We start from the raw sequence: 23,195 nt of genomic DNA, 5'->3' as shown, positions 1-23,195 counted from the left end.
GAGTAGAGTATTTTAAAAGGCCGTATTTCAACATTTTTTTAAATGATGCATAGTTGATTTACAATGTTGTTAGTTTCACATGTACAGCACAGTGATTCAGTTACACACACACACATACTCTTTTTCAGATTCTTTTCCCTTCCAGGTTATTACAAAATATTGAGTTCCTGGGCTATACAGTTGGTCCTCGTTGATTATCTATTTTATATATACTAGTGTGTACATGTTAATCCCAAACTAATTTATTCCTCCTCCATAACTTTTAAGATTCTGTTCATTTTGTGACAAAAATGTCACTAGGGACAAGAAATGTGCTGCTATATTAAGCCCTTTATTAAAAGACTAACAATAGACCAAAATTCTAAAATCCAATTCTAGTACAATTTGGTGGAACCAAAGACATCAACCATCTATCTTTTAATCCTTTGGAGGTATTGTAGGACTCAAAATGCTTGATTTATAAGGTGAACCCAGTTCTCTTGTACATCTTCCACTGCTGTTAGTTTGGGTGTGGTTTCAAAAATATACTGATCCATAAACATGAAAAAAAAAAAAATGTGCATACCCTCTGGAGGTCTTGCTTTTAAAGTTATTCTCTGCAAAACATATTTCACAAGTTTAAGGATACAAGTGCAGTTATGTTCAATTAGTGTATTATTTTGTACCAGCAAAAAGAGAGAATTTAAATTTCTACCACCAAGAGACTAGTTAAATTATCCTATTGCCACACTATAAAATACTGCTGTGAAGAAAAAAAAAATATATAAGTAAATCTCTATATTTGACAATTTCTATAAAGACATCTATGATGTATTGTGAAGTGGAGGGTAGGGAGCATGTTACAGAAGAATTGTCTGTTGTTGTCCCAACAGCAGACAAAAGGAGACATGAATGTTCGCATATACACAGCAATGATTTGGATGGCAAGGAGCTATTTCTCAAAGGTCAAATAGAGCCACTCTTCCCCTGTACACATGCATTTCTTTTTTTCTTTTCTTTTTCAATTGTTTTAACAGAAAGCATGTATTACTTTTACTCAGTCTTACCACAACTAAGGGCTTCAATAAGGCCCTCGACCATTCAACACTATAATATGGTAATTAATGGGCTAGGCCCTAAGCTGACAAGGTCTCTGTGATGAGTAAGAGGTTAAAGACAGCCCCACAAGTTAAAGAAGCACAGATGTCTCTGCTTCCACCCCCAGCATGGGGCCTAATAGTTCTGCTAACACCAGACATCAGGCTGTATGATCTTGATCTGATCCTCCTGGAGACCAAAAATTACAGACCTGCAAGGCTGGGGCATGTTGTGATGACACGCCAACAGGAAGAGAGGACCTTTGCTAACAGCAGCCATCACCACACCCGTCACAGGTGTCACTTCACTCTTTTTTATGGAACGGTGAGAAGGCTGAGTGACTCAGTTACGATCAGCTTAATGGTGGCTTTTAATAATTTTTATTAATCAGTTAAGCTAATTGTAAGGTCTATCAAAGCTCTCACCATGACAAGTAATCTTGTCAAGCAAATACTTGGAGTAAACACAATGTAATTAATCATGGTTGTTCTCTACTTAAATGAGCGACCTGAGCTACTCACTCAGTTCAAAAGAGCCACATTCTAGGTTGTGTAGCCTTCCCCAGTGACTCCAGTCCTCATTGCTATTTGATTTCTACCAATCCTAAAATACTAAACTGTTTGGATGGTAGTTACCTTCCATTTTAAAGCACATCTCCTACTATGTTACGATCCATTCAACAAATACTACCAGACTGATCACACTGAACAAGTATACTGGAGAGACACACATGTTCACGACCATGCATCTCAATTCTGAAAACCACCAAATTCTGTAAATAATTTCATGACAAAAATTATACCTGAACTGATATCAAAGACAAAGCCTTTGACTGTGTGGATCAAAATAAACTGTGGAAAATTCTGAAAGAGATGGGAATACCAGACCACCTGACCTGCCTCTTCAGAAACCTATATGCAGGTCAGGAAGCAACAGTTCGAACTGGACATGGAACAACAGACTGGTTCCAAATAGGAAAAGGAGTACGTCAAGGCTGTATATTGTCACCCTGCTTATTTAACTTATATGCAGAGTACATCATGAGAAACGCTGGGCTGGAAGAAGCACAAGCTGGAATCAAGATTGCCAGGAGAAATATCAATAACCTCAGATAGGCAGATGACATCACCCTTACGGCAGAAAGTGAAGAGGAACTCAAAAGCCTCTTGATGAAAGTGAAAGAGGAGAGTGAAAAAGTTGGCTTGAAGCTCAACATTCAGAAAATGAAGATCATGGCATCTGGTCCCATCACTTCATGGCAAATAGATGGGGAAACGGGGGAAACAGTGTCAGACTTTATTTTTGGGGGCTCCAAAATCACTGCAGACGGTGACTGCAGCCATGAAATTAAAAGACGCTTACTCCTTGGAAGGAAAGTTATGACCCACCTAGATAGCATATTCAAAAGCAGAGACATCACTTTGCCAACAAAGGTCTGTCTAGTCAAAGCTATGGTTTTCCAGTGGTCATGTATGGATGTGAGAGTTGGACTGTGAAGAAAGCTGAGCGCCGAAGAATTGATGCTTTTGAACTGTGGTGTTAGAGAAGACTCTTGAGAGTCCCTTGGACTACAAGGAGATCCAACCAGTCTCTCCTAAAGGAGATTGGTCCTGGGTGTTCTTTGGAAGGAATGATGCTAAAGCTGAAACTCCAGTACTTTGGCCACCTCATGCGAAGAGTTGACTCATTGGAAAAGACTCTGATGCTGGGAGGGATTGGGGGCAGGAGGAGAAGGGGATGACAGAGGATGAGATGGCTGGATGGCATCACTGACTCGATGGACGTGAGTTTGAGTGAACTCCGGGAATTGGTGATGGACAGGGAGGCCTGGCGTGCTGCAATTCATGGGGTTGCAAAGAGTCGGACACGACTGAGTGACTGAACTGAACTGAATATGTTTGATGAAGGAACTGGAGGGTGCCCCCTGACTTTGCTTGGAAAGTTAGATAATACACAGTAGATGCAGCCGATCACCTTTCTGAAACCTAAGAAATTCTGAATTCTGGCCCAAAAGGTCTTGGCTATAGACCTGCGTTATGGGATAAGGTTAAACAGTCACATCATTGTTGGTAAAAACACATTTATAACCAGGGAGAACTAAGCACAAAGTTTTTAACTATATAATTATACATTAATCTAGGTGGTGAGTACACAGGTATTTATTAATTAGACAACTCAATCTTTTTGCATGTCTGAAAAGAAACATTTCATAAATTTAAAAGTTTAGGTGAAAAACTGTTAGTACCCTATGTTTTACTGTCTTCCCTAAAATAATAAAAGCATTTGTATTCTAAGTGCTTGCTTTCATCCTCAAAAAATAAGAGCATTTGGGAAGCAGTAAGTTTGAAAATGGTCAAGTGTCTTAAAAACATTCATCTTTTGATCCAGTAATTCCAAAACCAGGAAACCCTATCTACTTAAATGATCCAAAATGTAGAAAAAACCACTACATTATGATATACCAGCTTTATTAGTACTTGTTCAATTGGGAAACGTTTAAGTGAAATCTTTATGATTACATTTCATCTGCAAAACACATTTATAACCAATGTCTGATATGAAAAATGTTTATAATACAGTAAATGAAAGTGGACCTACATTTTCACATATACTCTCCATTTTGCAAATACAGTTTATCCATGAACTCAACAGGTTTGAACCTCACACGTCAGATTATACGTGGATTTTTTTTTCAACGGTAAATCCTACAGTATGACACAAAACACAGATGGCTGAATCTGTAGACTTGGAACAACCCCTGTTACAGAGGACCAGCTATAAGTTATATACAGATTTTCGACTGCAGGGAGGGTCAGAGCCCCTCATATCCACCCCCGTTGGTTCAAGGGTCAACTGTATACAGATAAGCTCATCACAAAGAATGGTAGGAAATCTGTTAGCCTTCTTCCTAACAGTTGTCAAATTTTTCCAAATGGGCATATAGGCCTTTTTTAAAAGGAAAAAAAATGTTCAAAATATTTAAACAGAAACGAAAGGGAAAGGCCACTCTCATTTAGGGTGAGCATTTCTTCCTTTGGGACCTGGGCTCAAAAACCCATCCCATACAGCACTTCCCAGCTGCCACCACAAAATGTGGTTAGCACGTAACAGCAAACCTATCTGTTGGTCCAAAATGCATCATTAAAATTTTTCATTATTTACAACAACACAGATGCAAGATGCCTAACATCAGATGTAAGGGAGTACACAGGGCATGATATGAAAAAGACAGCGAGATTTTCCAGCACACCGTAGGTCTGTAGCACATGGGGGTATTGTAAAAATGTTTGTCATCTTATCCAACACACTTGAGAAACAGTGCAGTGACAGATATAATGGGCAAGCTGGGAGCTGAGAGACAGACCTGGAGAAATCTGCAGAGCCGTTAAAAAAATCACAGTTCCTTCCTCTTTGACCTAGTAGAGTCCATTTTTCTCCTCTTGGTTACCATGCTTCTCCGAATACCATGAATTACATGGGGATTTTTTCATCATAATTTTTTACATGTTTATACCGAAATGTAGAATTAGAGACTCTATAGATTTAGCCCAGAATACAATGAAATCATAATTTTAAAAATACCCAAAGAGATTCAAGCACAATACAGTGGCTCCTGGAATAACTAAGAAAAAGAATGAGACGATGATACATTTCAAAGTTCCAGAATTAAAACAGATTTTCTATTACAAATTCTACTTAAGTGAAACTTTACAAAAGAAATACCATGTTACATCTCACATTAGGAAAAAAACCTTTCACGGCATCATACAAAGCACTTAACATAGAGTGTAGACCATAATGAGCATTCATCCATGTGAATAATAAGTATATTTCCTTTACTTTAAGATATACTTTTCTTCATAACTTAAAGCTTCACAAATTGGGATTCAGCTCACAACAATATGCATAATTAAAATACGTTTTTTCCCTAAAAAACGAATAAAGTTTCAAACTGATAAAGAATAGAGTATTAAAGAGAGGAGCCTGACGGGCTACAGTCCCTGGGGGTCGCAGAGTCGGACACGACTGAGCACATGATCACACTCCACAAGAAACGTCAACTAAGAAGTGAGGAGACGCAGCACTATACGTGGTTAATACCTGCCACGAAGACTCCCTTTAACACTCCCAGGAAACCTTGTAGGCAGAGACTGTATCATCCCATTTCTAGACGAGGAAACTAAGGCTCAGAAAGGCTTAGTGAGTTGCCCAAGATGACACACCTGACCCAACCACTGCAATATTCTGCACACTCATCGACTGCCTTACTCTCACAGACGCACTCACAGATTTTTTTTTTAAAAGGAGTACCAAGAACTAGGGCTTCCCTGGCAGCTCAGATGGTAAAGAGTCTGCCTTCAATGCAGGAGCCCTGGGTTGGATCCCTGGGTCAGGAAGATCTTAGAGAAGGAAATGGCAACCCACTCCAGGATTCTTACCTGGAAAATCCCGTGGATGGAGAAGCCTGGCAGGCTACAGTCCATGTAGTTGCAAAAAGTTGGACACGACTGAGCAACTAACACAGAGAACTTAATATTGGTTTGTCCAAAATCAAGCTTGTTTTTTCATTTCTACATTCCTCACAGTCCCTACCATCCACCTGTCTGTCCCTGCACCTCTCTTCTGAGCTCCAGACCTGAATTTCCAACTATCAAGTGAATGTCACTGGTCGTTCCAGAGTTGCACTGTCCAATATAGTGGCCACTAGCCACTCATGGCTGTTTACTTGAAAAGAGCTAGTGAGACTGAGGAACTGCATTTGTTATTTCATTGTTAATTAAAAGTTAAATTTAAAAACCTGGTAATTACTGGAAAACTTTTAAGCATGTTTGGAATGAGCTGGGCATGTGAATCTACTTTTCCAACTGTAGATGTTATGAACTCTAAGTACAGATCAAGTATTTCTGATAAATCACAGCATCTGAATTAATTTATGCTATAAAAGTATGCAATTGATTTTAAATACTCAGTATGAAGAAATAATGTAAAGTTGCCCATTTTAAATATGGTATGTTTCATATTTCAACGTGTTGAAAATGGTATTTTGGATGCACTGGGTTAAATAAAATACATTATAAGATTATGAACTCTAACCATTATTTTTTAACTCTGTAATGTGACTACTCAAATTTTAATCACATAAGTGGCTCACACGATGGTCTACTGGACAGCAGTCTTCCCAGAGGTTCCTGCTGCGCCACCACAGTCATCAGCAGCCCACTGAATTGCATCACCATCCCTCTGGCTCAGCGCTGTCCAACAGCAACTTATCTGATCATGAAAGTGTTGTGTATCTGGCAATGACTGGATGATGGTGGTGGTGGTAATAGTGTCTGACTCACAGAATCCCTTAGGTTACTCTGGAGCCAGAGCTCTTCAAAGACTGGAGAAAACCACCTATTATTTTGACTTTCCTCTGGGGGAAGAGCTAGTTGCTACCCAAAATTGCCGACCAGAATAATGCAGCAGACCTTTCTGTGACAATGAGAATATTCTCTATCTGTACTGTCTGATAACAGATATCATGACTCCCATTTGGCTACTGGCCACATGAGATACAGCTAGTGTGACTGAAGAACTAAACTTCAAATCTTAATTCATTTAAATCAGTTTAAATGTAAATACCCATGTATAGTGACTACTGCGTTAAGACAGCACTGCTGCTAACCTACCTGCTCCGTCCAAAAGTCTGGGCGTCACCTGTCTCCTCCCTCCCCACCGACTGCCCTTTCTCCCACAAAAGTACATGTACATACACGTACATACACCCACACACTCAGCCGGTCCTGTGTTCTTTAAAGCTTTCAATTCCAGATGCTTCTCTATCCTCACTGTCACCACTTTCTGTTTCAGACTTTAACAAGATTAAGGCCCAGCCTCTTAATCGGCCTCTTCACTTAGCCTCCTCCTACCCACTCTTTGTAAAATGTAAATAAAGTTTGTTATTTCCTTTACTCAAAAGTCCCAAAGTCCTGCCACTGCCCCAAGGTCAAACTCTAGACCCTAAGACGACTGACATAGCCCATCGTAGAGGTGACTCACTTGGCTGTACACCAGAAAACACAACACTGTAAAGCAACTATACTCCAATGTTTAAAAAAAGATAGACAACCAGAAAAAAGACTATCCTTTCCTCCACTGAATTACCCTCCCACCTTTGTTGAAAATTAACTACAAATAGGTGTCTGTACTTGGACTCTCTACTCATTTCCATTGATGTCTACATCGTCCCTATGTTGATACCATTACTGATCACTGACCATGATCGTCACTGACAATGACTGTCAAGACATTCTTGGGAAAAAACAAGGTGGGAACACTTTAACAGGCATGAAGACGTACTATAAAACTAGAGTAACTAAGTCTGGCACTGGACCAAGACAGAGAAACGAGTGGAAGGGAACAGAACCTCAAATTAGTACAATGCAGTTGAAAAAGGAAGGAACTGTCGATAAATGATGCTGAGAATATCAGGAACCATATTGGAAAAACAAAAATAAACCTTAAAGCATATGCAAAAATCAATTATAGGCAGATCACAGAGCTATATGGGAAAGGTATAACAACGCTTCCAAGAAAATAACAAAAGAGTAACTTCAGGACCATGGGGTAGGGAAAGATTTTTTACACAGGAAAAGCACTAACCACGGGTTCCCCTGGCGGTCCAGTGGTTAAGACTTTGCTTCCAGGGCAGAGGGTACAGGTTCAATCTCTGGTTGGGGAGCTACGACCCCACATGCCTTGTGGCCAGAAAACCAAAACATAAAACAGAAATGATATTGTAACAAATTCAAGAATTTAAAAATGATCCACATTAAAAAAAATTTTTTTTTTAAAAAGCCCTAACCACATAAACACTAACTGGATCACACTAAAATTAAGACTCTTGTTCCTCAAAAGACACCATTAGGGGCTTCCCTGGCAATCCAGTAGAGGCTTCCCTGGTGGCTCAGACAGTAAAGAATCTACCTGCAATGCAGGAGATGTGGACTGGATCCCTGGGTCAGGAAGATCCCCTGGAGGAGGGCATGGCAACCCACTCCAGTATTCTTGCCTGGGAATTCCATGGAACGGAGGAGCCTGATGGGCTGCAGTCCACGGGGTCGTGAAGATTCGGACATGACTGAGTGACTAACACTTACTTACACTTACTGGCGGTCCAGTGGTTAAGAATCCACCTTCTGATGCAGGGGATGTGGGTTCAATCCCTGGTTGGGGAACTAAGATCCCACATGCCGCAAGGTAACTAACACTACACATATTTCTGGTAGTGTCATTTAACAAATGAAGGAACTGCAGAGAAGAGCAGGAATCACACACATTTAGTTTGGGATCTGCTGAGTATAAGGGGCGTTCGAGTGGCAGCACGGGACAACAACAGCTCTTTGACACGAGAGAGGTAAAGCTGAAGATAGCAACACAAATACTCAGCACACAGATGAGCAATGAATAGGTGATGAGATCACCCAGAGAAATTCAAACATTTAATGACTGTGAGAAAAAGGTTCAACAAAGATGACTGGAAAGAGAGCCCAGAGAACCAGAAAGGAAAACAGAAGTGTGATCTAAAGACCCTGAAAAAAGTGAGAGTTCTACCAGAGGAGGAGAAGTGAACTGTGTCAAAGGCGGCTGTAGTAGGCAATCCTGAAAATGGCTCTAATGACATCTACCTTTGAGTTTCTTGCTATTGTGTAATCTTCGCTTGCCTGTGCTGGACCTAGGACTCCGTTCCAGTGAACAGGATACCGCAGAAGTGATACAATGTCACTTCCCAGGTTAGGTTACAAAAAGGACTCCCTCCTCCTCCACAGACCCCTCAATCAAGGAGACACTGGTACCATGTTGCTAGAGTGAGGTTATGCAGAGACCCAAATGGCAGAAACGGACTTCTCCATCAAACAGCCAGCAAGGACCTCAGGCCAGCCAACAGTCACACAACTGAGGTGGGAGCAGACCCTCCCCCAAGTGGAGTGCTGAGATCACCAATCCTAGCCAACATCTGATTGCAGCCTCCTGAGTGACCCTGAATCAGACGCACGAAACCCAGATGCCTGACCCAAAGAAATTATAAAACAGTAAATTGTTGTTTTAAGTTAAGTTTGAGGGTAATTTATTGCATACCAAAGGACTATTAATATGGCTGCTAAGAGATTAAATAAATGGATAGAAAAACAGCCAGGGCATTTAAAGAAAGACATTGGTAATCCAAGCAACACAGTTTCAGTGAAACTCTGGAGACAGAAGCCAGACAGAAATAGAGAAGAAAAACTGCAGGTCAAGAAATGGAAACATAAAGCAAATGCAAACAACTCTCTCAACAAAGTCTGGCTGTAAAGCAAAGAGCAAAAGTCAACTTAAAACAAGAGACAGAGAAAGTATGAGCTGAAGAATCTGTTAAGATGAGAGAGTCTTCTCTTAAAGTTTAAGTGATGATTAAAAAAAAAAAAGAAGCCACTCGGGTGGGGAAATACACTCGCAAGGAACTTCACTCTATTACCAAAGAACTCCTCTCAAGGTGCTCAGTACCTCTGCCTTCGCGGAGAACTGGCTCTTCCAGGATGCTCTTCCCACGCAGTCCCCTCAAGTGGAGGCTGTGAAGACGCTTACATGCCACGCCCCCTCCTGGGAAACGAGGCTGGTACCCTCCTTTCTTCCACTGCCACCTCCAGACCACTATTTCTGAACCCTCGTATAAAAATCCTGTGAGTTTGACTTCCATGCTACTCAGCAACACAGTCTCTTCCACCCCTGCCTCTTCACCAGCAGCTAGTGATGACCTGGACATCCTCCACGCTCAGTGAGGGTAGGCGGGCCACGGGTTCTCATGGCCACTACTTCCTGTGCCACTGCTCCTGGGTCATTCCAACACTACACACACGGATGAGGTGTCCATCTAACACCAGCTCCCCTAATCCATCATCTTGAGTGAGCAACTCTCTATTCTCTGGGGAGGGCCATTGACAGCCAGTTGTGACTTCACTTAATTGTACCATTATCCATTCAGTCATCAAATATTTAGTAAGCATCTATTATTTGCTCAGTAGAGAACATGTGACATAGTCCCTATTCTCACGAAATCTACAACATAATTTTTCATATTTCCCACAAAGACAACACGAAAAGATCTAGCTGAAGTCTAGACACATTACAACTACTACATTTCCTTTATCTGTCTAGGAGCCATGTCAATTCTAGGAAACTACAGCGTTATTTTCTGATGTGACCTAGTAAACCCATGCTGTAATCCACCCCCTGGTGAGGCTTCTAAAACTACTTTTTTAACTTTTAAAAATTATCGACTCTATAATACTGCCACAATTCAATATGAGATTCCTCAATCTTTAAGTGTCTAACTGTGCTGCCCAGTATAGTGGCCAATAGTCACAGTAGCTACTTAAATTACTTGTAATATAATTAACAATACAGCCTGTCAGTCACACTAACCACATTTCAAGGGTTCAAAAGGCCCATGAGGGGACTTTCCTGCTGGTTCAGTGGTTAAGACTTCGCCCTGCAATACAGAGGATACGGGTTCTATTCCTGTTGGGGAAACTAAGATCCTACGTGCCTTGGGGCCAAAAAACCAAAACATAAAAAACAGAAGCAATGTTGTAACAAATTCAATGAAGACTTTAAAAATGGTCCACACCAAATAATCTTTAAAAAAGAAAGGCACGTGTGACTAGTGGCTATAATACATTTGATGGTGAATCAGAGAACATCCCTACCATCACACAAAGTTCCACGGAACAGTGCTGGTCTCAAGCTTTGGGCAGTCACTTCCTTCTTCCCAGAAAAAAAAAAATTTAAATGACAGGTCATTTTCCAGTCTCCCAAGCACTCTGTGAGGCTCCAAAATACCCTAAGGAATTCCATTTTTCAGGATCATTGTCACAACATCATCAAAACCACCACCCCAATGTCATCATCAGGGCAGCTGGATTTAGAGTACTCACTATATTTCAAGTTTTATGAGCACTATCTCATTTATTCTTCACAACAATCACATTGGATAGGACTACAGATGAGAAAATTAACTGAGTTTTAGACAATAAAGTAACTCACCCAAAGTTCTATAGCTAAGAAGTGACAGCAATCCACAGTTTAAGCAAATTAATACTGTAATTATTTTGCTTTTTTAAGACAGCACACCTTTTCACAGAAAGGAGAAGTGATACCCACACCACTCAACACTGCAGCCAGGTCAAACCATCTTCATATCACTCACCTGCCTTATCGCATTCTTGCCTTTGGGTCCTGCACACGTTGTTTCCTCGGCGTGCATCCTTTTCATCTAGCCAAATCACGCTTATCCTTAAGAGATCTCATCTTAGATCTTCCTGCAATCCTATTAGGGATCCATCCTATAAGCTGATGTAGAACCCTGTATGTCACTTATCGAAGCACTTAACATAGCAGACCACAAAAGCCTGTTAACTTTTCCTCTTTTCCCACTATAACGAAACTCCTTGCTGAGGTTCGATCCCTGTTCAGGGAACCAGATACCATCTGCCACAACTAAAAGACCTGCAACCAAGTAAATAGATACTAAAAAAATTGCTTTTAAAAAGAGAATATTAAAAGTAAACACTAAATGGCTTCACTGCCATTTAACTGGAAATGAAGTAATTCACAAACATTTTCCCCACATACTATGCAAAACAATACTTAAAAACCAAACGTCAGGGAATGACAGCTAACGGGTTTGGGACTTCTTTTGGAGAGGACGAAAATGTTCTAAAATTGATCATGGTGATGAATGTACTCCTCAAAAAAACTTAACTATACACTTTAATGGGTGAATTGTATGGTATGTGGATTATCCCTCAATAAAGCCATTACTTTAAAAAAAGGTCTGTGGGTAGTTAAGACTTCAACTATAAATATTAATTTATAGTTATTTGTAATTAATATAATTACAAATATTAAACCTGTGAAAAAAATACCTAGAGGATAAAATACTTGTTATTTTTATGCAATTTTAAAATAGCTTAATGCCATATTATTGCACAAAATTTCACTGGTTAGGAAAAACAAGAAACTGAAAACAGCGTCTGCCTTCAGGAACAACTGAATGGAGAAGAGACTTATTTTTTTCCCTGTGTATTTTCATAACTTCTGATTTGATACATGTGTTTAAAAAAAACAAGTGTATATATGATCAATAACAATAACATCATACCTCTTCTCAAAGTGAAGGTTGCTCACTCGTGTCCGACTCTCTGTGACCCCATGAACTATACAGTCCATGAAACTCTCCAGGCCAGAATACTGGAGTGAGTAGCCTTGCCCTTCTCCAGGGGATCTTCCCTACCCAGGGATAGAACTCAGGTCTCCCCCCATTGCAGGCAGATTCTTTACCAGCTGAGCCACAGGGAAGCCCTCTCCTTAGTATAAGTATAAACTCCCAGGCTGCATATTTTGTTCTGAAAAGAATAAAGTATGAAATATATATATTTAAATATATATTGTATATGACTTTAAAATATATATATATGATTTATCACATGTAAATCATAAAATATGATTTATATATAATTTAAATATATATATTTATACATATATTTATTTTAAATCAATCCAAGGAAGTAAAAAACTGATTCTTCCATTTGCCTCCATCTCACACTAAAAAGCATTTAGTCATCTCTCTGTTATTAGACATCAGGCAGAATTCTTTCCTGCCCAACAGTCTGACACATCTTTAAACAATGGCACAGTTGATCATTCCCTCTTCCTTGAAACCTTCCTTTCCTTCATTTCCAGTACATCATACTCTCCTGGTTTTCCTTCTACCTCAATGGCCTCTTATTAATCTCCTTTGCTGAGTTCCTCTTCATTTCCCCAGAAGGTATCCAGAAGGTAAGTTCTATGAAGGTGAGAATTTTAGTCAGTGTTGTTCACTATATTCCCAATGGCTAAAAAATTTACCCAGAACCATACTCAAAAAATAACTGTTGAATGAATAAATGAATGAGCCAGAACCCCAAAGGCTCACATTTTGAAAAAGCAAGTCATAGAAATAAACTGTATTACACATAACCTTTATGCTTAATTTACTTTATTACATTGTATGTCTGAAAATCCATAATCAATACACTGCTTGTTATTTGATTAGCCAAAATACTTCACTCCCTCATCTTTCTCCATCAACGTTTTTGTCATAGTATGTGCAAAACACACTTAATAGCTCTTATAGTGTTTCTAAAGGCATAAATGTAGCATAGAAAAAGAACAGTTGTTGCTTTAAGAATCTTCGCTTTTCATTTCAGTATTAAAGTTGACCTAACAGACTGACATACTTATCTGACTTTAGTAATTTAAAAAAAAGGGAGGAGGGGGGGAATACCCCAGTAGACTCAACAAAGATATCATAGTAATGACTAGTAAATGACACTTCTTAAAAATAAAACATACCGGTTTTCTCAGGCATAAGAAATCCTAAAGAGAAATAGATCACCCTACACTTTCCCCAAATTATATGACTGCATTCCAATAAGGAGAACCACATCCCACTGTCAGCCATGGAAATGTGATTTTAGCACAGTTTCACCTGGTATCTCAGTTCACATCTGTCCCCATATATACTCAATTAAGTCAAAGTATAATATAAAAGCCAAAACCAGATATGTGAATTTTAATCTTTCCAAGTGACTACTCCAGTATCAAAACCATTATTATATCAACTTATAATTTGACTTGTCTGAATAGTTAATTAAATCTTTTGTTTATAATTACAAATTGGACCACACCTATTTTCACTTAATAGCTATTATATCATCTGTTTCCTATAAGTTTCTTCAAGCAGAAGTATTTGCTGGAGGATAATAGTCTGCTCATTAAGTAGACACGTTAAAAAAGGCAACCACTGACACTCACCCTGATATTTCTCTCTTGGGTTACAGGAAAGCACTTCTCTGGCTATGTTCCCAAATAAATTGAATAAGCCTTGGGAAAGTCACTGCTTAAATTCCATTTCATGACGGTTTCTCTTCCTCCATAAATGAATTATTGAGTCATGCCTACTTCCATCTATTACATAATACATGTCCATCTCAGGGCCTGTTTTCCGAGCAAGAAATAGCTTAAATGATATTAACCGACAGGTAAGGCCAGGGAGTTCTGTAATCTGATGGGGAGCAGCAATCCAGAAAAGGAGATTCTGATTTAATGTGCTAAGTTGTGAAACACCACTGTGAAGAACCTTTACTCTTAGTAACATCTCCCTATGCAGTTACAGACACATGCTCCCAAAAACATTTTAAGAGCACCTGACTTAAAGAATGTTTCTCAAAAATGTAGGGACCTACCAAAAACTTTTATTCCACTTCATTTTAAGTGTATGCAATTGAGAAACTTCAGAAATCTCCAATAATTATCAAACACAAAACAACTGTCAAGATCTACTAAAAACTGAGCTGCAAAAGACAGTCGTGCTTTAAAACACGTAAGTATGTTTCATTTAATTAGCGCCAACAGGAATGTGCAAATTGTTCATCTCATCCATCCAAAGCAGTCAACCACAACCACCTGCAACTACTCAGAAACGTGACTTCCAAAGGAACCACCTGATCCTCGGGCCTTCTCTTAAGGGGCCAGGATAAAACTTGAAGATGAGGTATACAGATCGTATAGGCACCAAAATAAATAAAAGACTGGAAGATAACGCCTTTTAGGAATTAAGTGTAAAGGGACCTATTACCTAATGTTGCTGCCAAAATGAAGTTGTCTAACACAAGATCTCGGCTCCTCTTCAAGGGTGTAAAACTCCAAACCCGTCCACGCTCCACAATTTCCCCACCCTGAGCCAAAAGCTGAAGGAGTCGCTTCCCTCCTCGACCCCCACCCCGCCTAAAGGGGGAAAAAAAAAGACCCCAAGCCCTAAGTAGAAACGTGAGACCTAGTGCAATAGCTTCTCCAACTGTTTCAAAGGCAACATCCACAGCTCATCTCCTTTCTGGAAGCCAACCCTCCATCACCCATCTTACTACTTCACAGAAGAGACCAGAATCCTCGTCTCTTTCAACGCTGCATATCGGTACCCAAACCTCAGACCCACCCGACCGCACCCCAGCCTCCCGGGGCTCCCCGAGGCGTGCACGTCCCCACCTCGCCCGCAACATCATGCCTCTGAAGCCGGCCGCCCGCAGCCCCCACGGGTCCCCGCCGTCGCCGCCCCCGAGCCGGTCTAGGGACACCCGCCGGTGGGCTGGGTGGGGCCGCCCTCCCGGACGTCCCATCCCCCCGGCAGGGCGCGGAGGGGGAGGGGTCCCCGCGCCTCACCTACGGCTCCGCCCTCCCCGGGGGCGCGCTGCCCGGACCCAGCCAGGGCCGTGGGGAGGAGCGGGCGCAGGAGAGCCGAGGGCCCTGGCGCCAGCGACGGGCGGGAAGCTCCAGGCGCCGCCCGATCCCGAGCTGCCGCTACCGCGGCCGTCTCACCCTCCTCTGGGCTGCCGATGCCGCTGCCCGCCCGGGTGCCGCCGCCGCCACTACCGCCGCCGCCACAGCTCGGCCTGGGCGCCCGACGTCACCGCGCCCCGCCCCCTGCGCGAGTCCTCAGCCCCGCCCCGGGCCGACGTCAGCGTGAGCCCCGCCCCCGCCCGGCCGCGCCCGCTCGCCATCACGCAGCCTCCTGGGAGGGCGACTCGGCCGCGCGCGGGCCTCGGGCGCCTTGCAAGAGGCCGGTGGGATGGGGGCTGGCGGGTGCGGGTGTACACGCGCACACACTCCCCGCGCGGGGCGCTAGGCGTCTGTCTCCTCCCGCTTGCCGTAGGAGGCGGCGCGGCGCCGACAGTGGGCAAACCACTACCGCTTCGGCGGACCGGGGCCGCGGAGCCGGGGCCCAGGTCTCCGAGGGCAGGTGAGTTTCCCGCCCCAAGGCCCTCGGACTATCCGCACTGCCCGGAGACCCCGCCTGCGGCCTGTCCGCGGTTCACGTCGGCGGCCTTCCCTGTCCTCGTGGGTGGCAGGCGGCCCCGCGTCGTGCGCCCCAGTTTGTGGTGCCGAAGCGCTGGCAGGTTTCCTAGTCTGAGGCACGCACCGTTACTGTGAGGCTGTAGGTAAGCTGTCGCCGCCGCAAGAGTGATGATGTGGGTTGTTGGCAGCCCCTACCAGCGAGTGTTTTATCAGTAACTAAACACCCTGAGAGCAGTTGAGTCACAGCAGCGTGAGTTCCCTCGTGGTCCCACCGCCACCTTCGCGCCCCTCCTCAGGGTCCTCGTTCGTCACCGCGTCCCCCTCCGCCCAGCGTCGCCGCCCTCGGGTTCCCCCGGCCCCGGTCCTGCTACACCGTCGCCCCCTTCTGTACGATCAGGACCGCTGCCTGGGGACGGCGCGGTCCTGCCAAACGAAGCGTCGTAAAGTATTTGATTTTCCCAGACTCTTCACTCAGGAAAAGCCTACCCCCTGTGACTCACGGTCCTCCTCACCTGACTGCCGATCCGCTCGTCCTGTAAACTCCCCAGCGATGTGAGACGGTGAAAGGAAAGCAAAGTGGACTTCATGCTATCTACCTGGTTTCCCCTCGCCCACCCTCTACTTGTGTGACCTTGGGAAGATCACAGTACTTCTGGGTCCTGCTTTTCTTAACTGTAAAGTGGGGTGTGGACGAGATGTCTCAGGTTTATCTTCAAACCCTGAAATGTGTGGGTTTGAAGAGTGGAAGATGCTAAGTTAAGCATTGTTCTGCCTACACAGGAATACTGTCCACATCACAGGCTTAGAAAATTTTTTGGTTTCTCTTTTTTGTCATTCCACTGTTCTTGTTTCTTATTCCCTACTCTGCCCTACATATCTTTTTTTTCTTTTAATCTACATTTAAGTAGGGTCTTTTTTTTTTTTTGGCCACCTCACACAGCATTCTGAATCTTAGTTCCCTGACCAGGGATGGAACCCATTCCCCCTGCACTGGAAACTTGGAGCCTTAACCACCAGACCACCAGGAAAGTCCCAGGGTTTTTGTTTTTGTTTTTTTAATTCAAGCTGGCTGAGTACATTCTTTAATTGCCTTCTCTTCCTAAAACCCTGTTAAAATGCTCATAAAGAAATGAAAAATGATACAAATCAGTACAGAACAGAAAATGGGAAGGGAGCCACCAAAAAAAATTTTTTTTTTTTAATTTTACACCGAGAAAGTGAGTGTGGTCTGATTAAACAAAATGGAAGAAACCATAGTTTGGAATAGGTGTAGGGAATGAGTACTGCGGTTGAGGAAGGAGGCCTAGCAGCCAGAAGTGATTTAAAGAAATTGAAATTTGGAGACATCAGCACAACAGACCAAGAGTGAGAAGCAGGGACGAAAACAAGGAAACTAAAGGTTTCTATGTAGAACAGCAGTACCCCAGCCCTCCCCACCCCATACCTCAGATACAATAGCTAGGCATTTATCCCAGGCTAAAAATCAAGTTCTTATAATCTCTGGGGAGCATTTAATGACTAAGAGTAAAGCATTCTTTATTCTGGCACAATAGCCAGCTTCCTACCCACTCACCCTAGAGTGAAGTTGGCAAGACCCTCCCAAGTTCTAAAGATTCGTCATCAGCGTCCAACTATTTCATCTTAAATATGAACAGATAACCAAGGGCTGTTAGATATTTAAGGGAAGTCTCCAGCTTGGGGCTGACAGAGGAGAAAATGTGACCACAGAGGAAAAAGACACTTCGGAGAACTTAAAAAAAATATAGTATGCGCCCAACTTATTACAGCTATGAAACAAGGATAATATACTCATATAAGTTAACAATCCAGGAACAAAAAGTAAATCTTAAATTAAAAATAAGAAATTGCCAAAATTGTAAATTCACTTTTGTTGAAAGGTAAAGTCCATTAAGTTTTAAGGAAAATAGAAGAAATATGCAAAGAGATGGAAATTGCAAGAGAAAATATAAGAAAAAGTCAATCCAACAGTACTAATATTACAAGAGAAAGAGAAAACAGTAAATAAAAGATGGGAAATTAACCCAGAAATAATGGACGAAAGTTTCCCAGAGCTAAAAATTGTCCATTGGTGGAGAGCAAAAACAGAAACCAACCTTGTAAAATGTTAAAATGCTGAAGATACAAGAAGGTCCTGAATTTCCCAGGAAAAAAGTGACCCATAAAAGAGTAAGACTGTGATTAGAATTCTTACCAGCAACAGTAGATATGAGAAGATAACAAAGACCTTCAAGTGTCTGAGGGAAATATTTCTTGAGCTTGAAATTCTAGGAATTAAAAAAAAAAACAACTATTCCTAGCTGAACTATCATTAAAAGATCAGAATGAGAACATTTTCAGATATGCAGAGATTGAAAACGTCAAGCACCCACATAGGCTTTTTTTTCAAAGTTAACTTAACCATGAGGTAGAAATGAGGTGTCTGACAACACTACTGACCAGGAATCAGTGGATCTAATTCAGAAGTAAAGGGATGTCCCAAGAGCTAGATTAGGGCTTCCCTGGTGGTCCAGTGGTTGAGACTCTGCCTTCCAACACAGAGAACATGAGTTCGATATCTAGTCAGAACTATGATCCGGCAAGCCACAGGGCAGCTGAGCCCTTGTGCTATAACTACCAAGCCTGCGCCTTCTAGAGCTGGTGCTCTGCAACAAGGGAAGCCCCCTTGTGCTGCAATGAAGACCCAGCACAGCCAAAAATTAATTAATAAATAGCTAGGCTAGATTGGGGTGGAAGGATAGGCATTCTGGGAGAGAAATCTGAAAAAGAATTGAACTGAATAATTAGTCGATAGAAAGCTTAGTGCTGGTTTCTAATCTTGCTGTAGTTAAAGCATAGTTTATAAGTTATACTGATGTTGACAATGTAAAGGTAAAAATATGACTGGTAGTTGAAGATGTGAAACAGAGAGGGGAAAGGTAGAGTAAAGGTAGAAGCACTCCAGAGATGACATCTGTAGTTGGCAGAGTCAGAAACAGCTGCTAAAATGTACTGTAACAAGTAGGAAAAGTGGCCAGTGGAGGAGCGAGGAGTTATTAGGCTTATTGAGAGGCTGGGAAGACACCAAGTATAGGGTTTATAATTAAGCTAAATTGTGACCAAGAAGTAGAAGACTTAATATTGTTACAATAAGCAGTACTCCTTTATTTGTTCTACAGAGTCTATGCAATCCTATCAAAAATCCCAGTTGCTTTTTTTTCCCCCAGAAATTGACAGGCAGATCCTAAAATTCACATGGCAGTGCAAGGGACTCAGAATAGCCAGAAGAATCATGAAGAAAAAAGCTGAAACATTCATTCTTCCTGATTTCAAAGCTGACTACAAAGCTCTAATAATCAAGGTAATATGTGGTACTGGAATAATAATAGAAGTATATAATGTGGAAAAGAATTGAGAATTCAAAAATAACCCACACATTTGTGGGCATTTGATTCACTGGGGAACTAAGAGTGTTCTCAACAAAGGGTGCTGGGACAATTGCATAACCACATGCAAAAAAAAATGAAATCAGACCCCTACCTCACATACACAGAAACTGATTGACAATGGATCACAGGCCTAAATATAAATGCTGAAACTACAGTAATTTTAGATAAAAGCAGGTGTAAATCTTTATGACCTTGGATTAGGTAATAGTTTCTTAGCTATGAAACCAAAACTGTGACAAAATTTTAAAACTGGACTCCATCAAAATGGAATATACAAAACTTTTGTATGTTCAGCTTTAAAAAGGAAGGGTATTCTGACACATGCTACAATATGGTGAACTTGGAGACATTATGCCAAATGAAATAACCCAATCACAAAAGGACTGTACGTGGTACAGTTTCACTTATATGAGGTACCGGGAATAGTAAAAGTCACAGAGACAGAAAGCATAAGAGTGCTTGCCATAGGTTGGGGAAAGGCAGATGGCCATTTGCAATCCAGCCAAACCTGCCAATGCCTTGATCTTGGATATCCAGCCTCCAGAAACGTGTAAAATACATTACTGTTATTTAAGTTGCCCAGTCTGTGATGTTATGTCAGCCGTACCAGACTAATAACAGATTTTGGTACTGAGAAGTGGGGTGCCACTGTAACAAATGCCTTAAAAATGTGGAAGGGGCTTTGCTAGTGGGTAATGAATAGAGGCTTCCCAGGTGGCACTAGTGATAAAGAACCCTCCTGCCATCACAGGAGACACCAAAGACTCAGGCTTGATCCCTGGGTAGGAAAGATCCCCTGGAGGAGGCCATGGCAACCCACTCCGGTATTCTTGCCTTGAGAATCCCAAAGAGTTGGACATGACTGAAGCAACGTAGCACAACACAGCACAGTGAGTAGAAGCCGAAGGGTTTTTGAGGTGTGTTTTGGGAAAAGCCTAGATTACCTGGAAGAGACACTCTTGGTAGAATTAATGCAAGTTAAGAGGTGACTATGATGAGATCTCAGGCATGAGGAGCATGCTATTGGAAACCGGGGGAAAGGTGACCCTATTTATAAAGTGGCAGAGAAGGTCAAACTGTTTCCTAGTATTCTGTGGAAGGTAGAAATTAAAAGTAATAAACTTTGATATTTAGCTGCAGAGATTTCTAAGCAGTGTTTGTGGTGCAGCCAAATTTCTTCTTACTCCTTAGAGTATACAGGAGGTGAGAGAGAAATTAAAGGAGTTGTTAAACAAAAATGAACCAGAAGTTGAAGATTTGGAGAATTCTTAGCTTATCTGCAATACAGTAACTTGCAAGAAAAATATATTGGTGATCATTTTGTAATATGTTTAAATGTCAAATCACTATGTTGTACACCTGAAACTAACATGACAATGTACATCAACTACAGTTTAAAAAAAAGAAATACACATTTGGTCTCAGACAACTAAAATATCTCTCATATGTATATTTGGTCTTCATCCAAGGTTCTTGACCCAGCTCCCAAAACCCTTGGAATTTCCTGAGGGACAAGAGCAACAGGAACTTCTCTTGTAGGGTTCAGCCCTTGTTCCTCAGTTCCTGAAATCACTTTCAGAGCCGTAAGGTGAAATAAGTATCCTGTTATTTAAGTGTTTATGTTAATGAGGTGACTTTTAGAAAGCCCTACAACAGACTGGTTCCAGATAGGAAAAGGAGTAAGTCAAGGTTGTATACTGTCACCCTGCTTATTTAACTTCTAGGCAGAGTACATCATGAGAAACGCTGGGTTGGAAGAAGCACAAGCTGGAATCAAGATTGCCGGGAGACATATCAATAACTTCAGATGTGCAGATAACACCACGCTTATGGCAGAAAGTGAAGAGGAACTAAAAAGCCTCTTAATGAAAGTAAAAGAGGAGAGTGAAAAAGTTGGCTTAAAGCTCAACATTCAGAAAACGAAGATCATGGCATCTGGTCCCATCACTTCATGGCAAATAGATGGGGAAACAGTGTCAGACTTTATTTTTTGGGGCTCAAAAATGACTGCAGATGGTGACTGCAGCCATGAAATTAAAAGACGCTTACCCCTTGGAAGCAAAGCTATGACCAGCCTAGACAGCATATTGAAAAGCAGAGACATTACTTTGCCAACAAAGGTCCGTCTAGTCAAGGCTGTGGTTTTTCCAGTAGTCACGTATGGATGTGAGAGTTGGATTATAAAGAAAGCTGAGCACTGAAGAATTGATGCATATCAACTGTGGTGTTGGAGAAGACTCTTGAGAGTCCCTTGCACAGCAAGGAGATCAGCCCTGGGTGTTCTTTGGAAGGAATGGTGCTAAAGCTGAAACTCCAGTACCGTGGCCACCTCGTGTGAAGAGTTGACTCATTGGAAAAGACTCTAATGCTGGGAGGGATTGGGGGCAGGAGGAAAAGGGGACGACAGAGGATGAGATGGCTGGATAGCATCACAGAATCGATGGATGTGAGTCTGAGTGAACTCCGGGAGTTGGTGATGGACGGGGAGGCCTGGTGTGCTGCAAGTCATGGAGTCACAAAGAGTCAGACACGACTGAGCGACTGAACTGACTGAAGGATGGAAGTCGTTAGCAAAGGACTCAACCAGGGAATACAGGGTTGGAACTTCAGCCCCACCCCCTTACCTCCACGGAGGGGCGAGAAACTAGAGGCTGAATCAGTTGCCAATTACCAATGATTTGATCAATCATATCTAAGTAATGAAGCCTTCACAACAGTCCACAAGGACAGGGTTCAGAGAGCTGCCTGTTGGTGACTGCCTGGAGAAGTGGGGAGAGTGGCAAGCAGGAGGGGGCTTGTTATCTCTGTGCCCTCTCCCCATGTCTTGCCCTGTGCATCTCTTCCATCTGGCTGTTCTTTTTATAATAATAAACCAGTCATCCAGTGTGTAAAAATTTTTCTCTGAGTTCTGTGAGCCACTCTGGCAAATTAATCAAACCCAAGAACGCAGTCGTGAGACTCTCTGGTTAATAACCCAGTCAGTCAGAAGTACAGGTCACAGCCTGGACTTGCACTTGGCATTCTGAGTTGGGAGAGATTGTTGGAACCTGTAGTTTGTGACCAGTGGGTCAGAAGCACAGGTAACAACCTGGCTTGCACCTGGCATCCTGAGATGGGGGAGAGGGGTATACAGTAGTCTGTGATCTGCACAGCCTGATGCTGTCTCTGTGTAGATATGTCAAAATTGAGTTGAGGTGTAGGACACCCAGCTGGTACCCAGAGACTTGCTCCTTGTTGGTGTGGGGAACCACCCCACTCCTCACATGTTGGAATTACATGCAGAACCCAGTTACTATCCATATTACACGAAAAGAAAATGTCCTGGGAAACATGTCAAGGGTGTAGCTGGACAACCATTTGATAAAGAGATCATGGGTCCAATTCATGGATTTCATCAGTCATCTCATAAGTAGCCAGAAATAGAACTAAGATTATACTGGCAGAAACACTGCCAGTTTGGACTAAGGGCATAGAGACAAGACGATGGAGGAATGCTGTCAGACTCCTGAGATTCTTAGGACAGGACACTAGAGCTATCTGGCTGCCAGTTACATTACCCGTCAAGAAAACGGAAAAATGACAACAAACGGGATTCAGAGATCAACACAGCTGCTACTCCAGCCACCAGCCCACAGAATACGAGTCTGGGGGGCAAGGCTGTCTCCTTGGTTTAAGTGGAGCCTGCTACCAACCAGTGCCTCAGGAATAAAACTGCTGCCCAGGGCTGAGGGGATGGAGTCACCACTCAGGACCAAGAGG

The 23,195-nt window shown here is 42.3% G+C and overlaps 2 protein-coding genes across 30 annotated transcripts in view; one reads left to right on the top strand and one right to left on the bottom strand.

Annotated features, from left to right (window-relative positions):
• The window catches only part of ERC1 (ELKS/RAB6-interacting/CAST family member 1), a 267,903-nt gene extending 251,553 nt beyond the window's left edge, over positions 1-16,350 (bottom strand). For 17 of the 29 annotated variants that reach the window (XR_015164439.1, XM_086402552.1, XM_086402548.1 and 14 more), the window contains exon 1: positions 15,358-15,523. The gene's annotated coding sequence lies outside the window, so the exon portion shown is untranslated. Of the gene's footprint in view, positions 1-15,183; positions 15,329-15,357; positions 15,653-16,114 lie in introns of those variants that run through there. The other 12 variants (XM_086402545.1, XM_086402549.1, XM_086402554.1 and 9 more) reach the window with 6 other exon arrangements.
• On the top strand, positions 15,199-22,330 carry LOC147372991 (uncharacterized). The gene is made up of 3 exons (XM_086404359.1): positions 15,199-15,934; positions 19,215-19,348; positions 21,161-22,330. Exons 1-3 carry the CDS (start codon positions 15,199-15,201, stop codon positions 21,635-21,637), a joined length of 1,347 nt encoding a protein of 448 aa, XP_086260485.1. The 3' UTR covers positions 21,638-22,330.
• The last annotated feature ends 865 nt before the right edge of the window (positions 22,331-23,195 follow it).

Source organism: Bos grunniens, chromosome 5 (genome assembly GCF_055505025.1).
Source record: "Bos grunniens cultivar Pamir isolate PY7600 chromosome 5, Bosgru_T2T1.0, whole genome shotgun sequence".
Taxonomy (NCBI): Eukaryota; Metazoa; Chordata; class Mammalia; order Artiodactyla; family Bovidae; genus Bos; species Bos grunniens.
Note: the sequence above shows the minus strand (reverse complement) of the source record. Positions and strands in the feature narration are given on the sequence as shown.

Excerpts from the sequence above, each read along its gene's own strand:
- LOC147372991 (XM_086404359.1), top strand. The coding sequence starts at position 15,199 with ATGCCTCTGAAGCCGGCCGCCCGCAGCCCCCACGGGTCCCCGCCGTCG. Across the intron at positions 15,935-19,214 it reads GCCCAGGTCTCCGAGGGCAG|AAATTGACAGGCAGATCCTA; the intron begins GTGAGTTTCCCG and ends TTTTTCCCCCAG. Across the intron at positions 19,349-21,160 it reads ACAAAGCTCTAATAATCAAG|GCAGAGTACATCATGAGAAA; the intron begins GTAATATGTGGT and ends TTTAACTTCTAG.